Raw genomic sequence first — 6,908 nt, 5'->3', positions numbered from 1 at the left:
TGAGGGGCCTGGTGAAGAGACAATTCACAAAGGGGGGGCGCAGGGGGCGCACAGGGCTGAGTGAGGAGAGAGAGATCCAGTTCTAGGAGCCGAGAAAAGGCCCCTGGGGCGACAGTGGGAAGGGGAGCAAGCTTTGGGAGGTGGGAGGCCACGGGTGGAGTCTGGGTTTTATTTTCTCTGCGGTTGGGGCAGTATCGGGGTGGAGGCGGTGCTGTTGATCTAGCTTGGATGCAGTGAAGACACATTTGGGGGGTGGAACCCAGAATCTGGGTGAAATGAAGGGCGCCAAGAGGCAGGTGGCATGAATGGCTCTGGTTGGGACTTGCTGAGATAGAGATGCTTGTGTGATCCAAGTGGAGACTCCTGGAGACGCAGACTCAGGGTCCTCAGCATACGGGGACATTTCGGGCCATGGGAAAGGATGGGCTTAGCTCAGAAGAGAAGAGAACCAGGCGAACCAGGGAGGGCACCATTCCCAGGTCTGGGAGAGGAGGCAGTCAGAAGCGACTAGAACAGCTGGAGGGAGCAGAGAGAAGGAAACCAGGAGCAGGATGCAGGAAGAGCCAAGAGGAGTGCGTGTGTGTGTGAGGGGTGAGGGGAGGGATGTGTGTCGCCAGCAGTGTCCAATGCTGCTGAGAGCAGGTTGGGGGTAAGGAAAGCCCTTCTCAGGGGCTGCCCAGGGGACTCGGTGACCTGAAGCAGTGAAAGTGAGCCCCTCAGCCCAGTGCTTGGCACGTAATGAGTGCTCAAGAACTGTTACCTACTGCCATTGCCAAACTCCTTAGGCTGGGGGGAGGGGACAGCACCCCCAAGTGGGTTTTTGAGGGGACTAGGATGGGGGAACTGTTTACAAAGGGCTAAAGAGACCACGGAGGGCAGCAGAGGGAAGCAGAGCCCCCCTAAAGGGACTAGGAGAGGGAGCCACCTCCCCTGCGACCTGCCCCTAGAGAGGAGGCACAGGAGCTGGAGCTGCGGCCTGCAGCTCCATCCACCTGCATCCCACAGGGAGGGAGCTGGGGAGATAAACATTTCGGTAGCCTCCTCCTGCCTCGTTGTCAAGCCTCCCAGGGCTGAACCTGAAAAGAATCCTTCCCGCAGGGGAGCCTGGGTGGGTACACCTCACATTGGCTTCGTGGCCCCAAGCAGGGAGGACAATGGTGCAAGGTGGGTCTGCGGGGCGGACCGCCACAGTCCACACACGCGGTGTCTTTGGCCTGGCCACCTTTTCTATTCTCATCTTCTGTGTCCCCACATGCAGCCACCCCGCCTTCCTGGAATCTACTGGCACATTTCCATGCCTTCAAGATATAAGTTCTCCTGTCAGTCCAAGGAGACCATGACCTCTGCAGTCATTCCAGATCGTTCTTGCTGCTTAACAGGCCTCCCACCATCATTTCTGCCTGCTCCGATCCCTCTTCCACCTGGTGCCAGAGTTGCTTTTTAAAGCCTACTTCCAACCATGCTATTCCCCTGCTTTAAAAACCTCCAGTGGCTTCTCTTCGCTCACCTGCGCCTACAAATTTCTCCGTGCCTCAAAGGTGCTGGACTCAGTCCTTTGCCCCGGTCGGGGTTCCTGCCCGGGCGAGGCACTTCCGTATGTCTCTCTCTAAAACAACGGCCCTGGCCCTCTGGGTCACACCGCCTGTTTGTTTCCTGCTGCAGCCCATCACAGCCTGCAACTGTCTTCTTTGTGAGTTTGCTTATTTGATCATTGTCGATCTCACCGCCCTCCCAGGAAGGCACAAACTCTAGGTCCTAGCCCAGGGCTATACACAGAGGCTGCTACAGTTTGTTGGCTGAATGGAGCGAGGCCACAAGAGCACTCAGCCTTTCCTGTGCACTTGGCGCTGTCACGGTACTTCTTCCTGCCAGCACCCTCCAAAGCGGGAGTCCGAGGCTCCGCGCAATAGAACAATTAGACCCAGGTCATCCGGTGATAAGGCGGGGGGACTGAACTCAGCTCTGCCCGACCCAACACCTACACAGTGCTCCTGGGGTGGAGGAAGGTGGGGTCCCACAGGTGTCCTAAAGATAGGTGGTGGGACCCCAAAGACAATGGGGGCTTTGCTGGAATGGGGCAAAGAAGAGCCAGGGGAGGAGTGTTATTATTTTTATCATTGTATCATCTGGTCTTTTTCTGTTTCACAGAAATGTCAGGTTAGTTCACATTGCAATAAAAAATGAAAAGGAAAGCCACCCCCTTTTCAGATCCTGTTAATGTGAAAATACAATAATGTAAGTTATGATTTTCAGAGCCGTAGATATGTGACAAAAGCCACTTATTGCCATCTGAACTTGACCCCCAAATGAGGCAGTGGGGAAGGGTGTAGTGGAGCTGTATGTGAAAATGCCACCATCGTGCGTGCTATCACTCAGGAATGGGCCTAACTACCGCCATTCAACGGTGCCACGGGTGTCGGGCTGGCTCATGAGAGCGTGTGCCAAATTTCATGGCAAGGGAATGATATGAAAGAGGCCGAGCCCACTGCTTCCCAGACGACTGGTCTGCCCACCATGACTGCTGTAAATGGGCGTTACCATCAGCATTTCTGGGACCTTCTACATGCTCACCCCTGTCAAGGACTGGGAGGGACTCAGAGGCATAAATTCCTTTACTTTGTGCCCCCTCAATGATGGTGGGCATGCTGCCACATCTGGTGCAATGGTGGATCCAGGCAGAAATGGTAACAACCTGGACAGCGCTGGTTCGATCAACAACTTGATTCCCGTTCGTTTCATCAGAGTAGGGGCGCTTAGCGTTGGCATAATGCTCTATATAGTTTGATCATTTGTGATTTGTTTCCAAGGTTAGCTGACAACATTGCCACCGAAAGCCCTCTGTTGGGCGGCAGGGTCGTTACTGATATTATTTATTTCACATTTGGGACTCTGACTCAGCAACCACAGCCACATTGCTTTCCAGTGGGGGCTGCCCTTCTAAGTAGGTATAACTGGTCCTGTTTTGCCAGTGAGTAATTGAAGACCAGAGAGGTGAGGTAAATTACTCCAGGTAACGCAGCCAGTGAAGAGCAGGTCCAGGATCAATCCCAGGCCTGCCTCACTCCAAGCCTGCGGGTTGTCCCCCTTGCCTGTGGAACTTGAGGCAGGCAGGGGCCCTGAGTGGGGAAAGGTGATGGGAACTGCCTTGAGTAGTGGGAGGAGATGAGGGGCCAAGGGCCAGGTTTGTAGGACTTTGGAGAACATTAGTATGGACTTTGGATTTTCATCTAAATGTAATAGAAAGATGCCAGAGGCTTTTAAGCAAAAGAGTGACATGATCTGATTTATATCTTAAAAGAATTACTCAGTTTCCTGCTCTGCAAAATGGGGATAACAGTAGTACCTGCCCCAGAAGGTTGTCATGAGAAAATGCAAGGGATTAAATGGGAGGGTGAGTGTGAGGGTCTGAGTTGGTGCCAGGAAGAACAGGCTGTTGAACAGATATTGGCCAGGAGGCTGACTCAGAAGGGTGGGCTGAAGAAATCAGGGTGGGGCTGGGAGCGGACAGCGAGGACCTGGAAGCTCTGTGCGCACAGGCTAGAGTCTGAGTCCCTCTAGTCGGTTTGGCAGAACTGACCTGGAGTCAGGCCCTAAGTCAGCCACACTGCTGCCCAAGAGCCTGCTGGTAGATGGTGAGGGCGAAGAGGAACACAGGGCTCTCCAAGACAGCAAGAGGCAGCAAGGGTCTGAAAATGGCAATTCCAATGACTCTGTGTGTAGGAAGAAGATGGGGCTGGAAGGAGGGCACTCAATCTTCAGGTGATATTGTGGAAGCACATGCTGTATAACCAAAGGAGGAGGTTGCTGATGAGATTATGGGGGTCTGAACCCCGGCAAACAGCCTTGGGGTGCCGGAGGATGCACATCTGGAGATCACTGCCTGCCCCATCTGGCTTCTCCAAGCCTAGCGAGGGAGATGTGTATGGAAAAGAACACAGAAGAGGGCGGGAAAATCACTAAGACCAATGTTAGGAGCACCAGTAATTTTAATAGCATCTTACCCAAGGAAAGCATAACGGTCACCCGCCAGTGTAATAAACTCCCCCCCGCCCCACTCCAGCATTACTCCGCTGCGGCTGCTACAGGAACTGCGCATGCCCAGTACAGAGCTTCCCGCCCCCCCCGCCCCGCCCCGCCCCAGTCAACACTGAAAAAAGTGCTGTACTTTAAAAAAAGTGGGAGCTGACTTTGGGTGAGTCCCAGGTCTTAGGTTAGGTAGGAGAAGAGACTGGGACACGAAACATGCAAATAGGCTGAAAGGTATAGAAAACGAGAATGGTCTCTGCTTGGTCTGCCTTGCAGGTTGAAGTGAGAAGTACTGAGGCCTGAAAAGTCTCCACGCGCAAGCAAGAGGGTGTTTGTTATTAGCAAGGGTGTTGTGATGACGCCAGTGCTCCCCGCCCCTCCCCGGGTCAATGGTCCGGCCTGCGCGGAAAGGGGCTTAAGCCCTAGGACAGACGGAGGCCAGCGGGGATTTCTCGAGCCAAGAGATAACCCTCCATCCGCGGCGGGCAGAAACGGCGACTGCGCAGTCACTTCCGGGCCCTGTGATCAGAGAAGAGTTACCGCGAAGTCTCTCTTGAGGCCCCGCCTGCCAGTCGAAAGTTTTTGTCCACTGGGTTCCCCCGGCGCGGGGCGAACTGCGCAAGGCTCAGTCTGCGCAGGCACGCCCCACTCCGGGCACCGTGACCTCCGAGAAGCACTCTGTACGTAATTTCCGCCCTCGTTTTTTTTTTTTTCCCAACGTGGAGGGGGAGGAGCCAGAGAAAGGCGCTCTACCTGTGTGTCACTTCCGTCGAGCCTAGCGGCGACAACGGCAACATGGCTCTGAATGGCGCTGGTGAGGACTTGAGCTGAGGGGTTCTGCGGCTGCGGGGTACGGGAGGTAGCCCATTTCGGCAAGAAACCCAGGTCCCTTGTGCCTTTCTTTCTCCAGAAGTCGACGATTTCTCCTGGGAGCCTCCAACCGAAGCGGAAACGAAGGTGCTGCAAGCCCGACGGGAGCGGCAGGATCGCATCTCCGCGCTCATGGGCGACTACCTGCTGCGTGGTTACCGCATGCTGGGCGAGACGTGCGGGGACTGTGGGGTGAGGAGATACTCGGGACGTGGAATCGGGGATGAGGCCACAGACTTGGCCGCACGGCCCTTCCGCAGCCTCTTCTCTCTGGACCTTTGTCCAGCGTCTCACCCCTGCTCCTTGTGCTTTCTGGCCCCTAGACGATCCTCCTCCAAAACAAACAGCGGCAGATCTACTGCGTGGCTTGTCAGGAGCTCGACTCAGACGTGGATAAAGATAATCCGGGTGAGGGGCTGAGTGTGCTTGGTGGAGACACGTGATAGAGCCCTGGGAACAGTGGGCATGGGAGGTGACAGTGGCGTCCTTGAGTGGGATGGAGGTAAGGTGCTTTCTTTTAGCTCTGTAGAGGAGCATGCATTCAGTAAGAGCACTGAGCACCTCCCGTGTGCCAGACACTACGGAGAGTCCCAGCTCAATCAGGCATAGTCCTGGTGGAAGAGATGAATCAGGGACATAAGTAAATCTGATACAAAGAAGAAAATGAATGCGTTGCCTTATAGAGTGGCAGGGAAAACATGTCGAGCACAGAAAGAGCAGAGCAGTAGGGAGTAAGTAAGGAGGTGGCTCAGGGCTGAGGGTGGGCCAGGTATCCTGATCATTCCACCTGATTTCTCCTCTTTTAGCTCTGAATGCGCAGGCTGCCCTCTCCCAAGCTCGAGAGCACCAACTCGCCTCTGCCTTGGAGCTCCCTGCAGGCTCTCGGCCCACCCCCCAGCCCCCAGTACCCCGCCCAGAGCACTGTGAGGGAGCTGCAGCAGGGCTCAAGGCAGCCCAGGGGTCGGCCCCTCCTGCTGCACCTCCAAGTGCAGATGTCGTGGCCAGCGCACAGGAGGCCCTCCTGCAGAAGCTGACCTGGGCCTCAGCTGAACTGGGCTCTAGCACCTCCCTGGAGACTAGCATCCAGCTCTGTAGCCTTATCCGGGCTTGTGCAGAGGCCCTGCACAGCCTGCAGCAGCTGCGACACTAGGAGACCCCCCCTCCCCGAGAAAAACCCTCCAGAAAAACAGCCATTCCTCTTGTGTGGTTTGTTCTTTTCATGGTTCCGAGTGTGCATGCCAGTCCCAGCTCCACTCGCCTGTTTCCTGCTTTGGGTCTCGCCCTGCCACTCTCTGATCTCCTTGACGCCCTGAGACATGAGTTGAGCTTGTTTCTGCTCAGTTTTCCCACTCAGGATGATGGGGAGGGAGAGGATTATGTGACAGTTGGCTCCGCAAATGCAGGAACAAGAGGGATGGGCCTCCACAGCACCTCTGTAACTTCCTAAGCCACCCAGTGCTCAGTCCCCACCCTTGAGTGAGATGGGGACTCCAATCCCTTTGGCAGCGTCTCCTTTCCTGAAGCATCCTGGGACCATCATCCTTTCCCACCTCATGCCCAGCCCAGGCACTCAGACACTCACACACTCACAGGGCATCAGGTTGCAAGGTAGGGACCCAGTGTGGATTTACCTCAGTCTCCTGATCCCCAATTTTAGATCCTTTTCCGTGGGAGTTATAATTGGACAAAAGTGTTGAGGAGGAGCGTAAAGAGCTGTGAAGGAACCGTGCCCACCGCTTGTGGTCTCTTCCCTCTCTGTCTCCCTTCTGTGACCCATTCCCTTTACTCAGCTATCGCCGCGTTGGGGCGACTTGGGCCCACAGCCGTTGCCCTTTTAAGAGAGGCCCCGCCCATACGGGGGGTGGGTCAGGGGCGGAGTCGGAGGCGGCGGGGAAGGAACAAAGCCCGGCCTGCTGGCGGCAGCTGGGCTCGGCTGGTGGGGCCCCAGGAGTGCGGGGCCTGCAGGCGGCATCCCAGCCAGAGCGTTGGAGGGTCAGAGGCGGCATCGTCCT

The 6,908-nt window shown here is 55.7% G+C and overlaps 1 protein-coding gene across 1 annotated transcript; it reads left to right on the top strand.

Annotated features, from left to right (window-relative positions):
• The first annotated feature begins 4,793 nt into the window (after positions 1 to 4,793).
• On the top strand, positions 4,794 to 6,898 carry ZNRD2 (zinc ribbon domain containing 2). The gene is made up of 4 exons (XM_054570881.1): positions 4,794 to 4,840; positions 4,937 to 5,088; positions 5,220 to 5,304; positions 5,703 to 6,898. The coding sequence occupies exons 1-4, from the start codon at positions 4,822 to 4,824 to the stop codon at positions 6,044 to 6,046; spliced, it is 600 nt and encodes a 199-aa protein (XP_054426856.1). The 5' UTR covers positions 4,794 to 4,821; the 3' UTR covers positions 6,047 to 6,898.
• The last annotated feature ends 10 nt before the right edge of the window (positions 6,899 to 6,908 follow it).

Source organism: Pteronotus mesoamericanus, unplaced genomic scaffold (assembly GCF_021234165.1).
Source record: "Pteronotus mesoamericanus isolate MK-2021 breed Mesoamerican mustached bat unplaced genomic scaffold, CSHL_Meso_final contig_214, whole genome shotgun sequence".
Taxonomy (NCBI): Eukaryota; Metazoa; Chordata; class Mammalia; order Chiroptera; family Mormoopidae; genus Pteronotus; species Pteronotus mesoamericanus.
The sequence above is the reverse complement of the archived record's forward strand: the minus strand, read 5'-3'. Positions and strand labels throughout refer to the sequence as shown.

Excerpts from the sequence above, each read along its gene's own strand:
- ZNRD2 (XM_054570881.1), top strand. Across the intron at positions 5,089-5,219 it reads AGACGTGCGGGGACTGTGGG|ACGATCCTCCTCCAAAACAA; the intron begins GTGAGGAGATAC and ends TCTGGCCCCTAG. Across the intron at positions 5,305-5,702 it reads CGTGGATAAAGATAATCCGG|CTCTGAATGCGCAGGCTGCC; the intron begins GTGAGGGGCTGA and ends CTCCTCTTTTAG.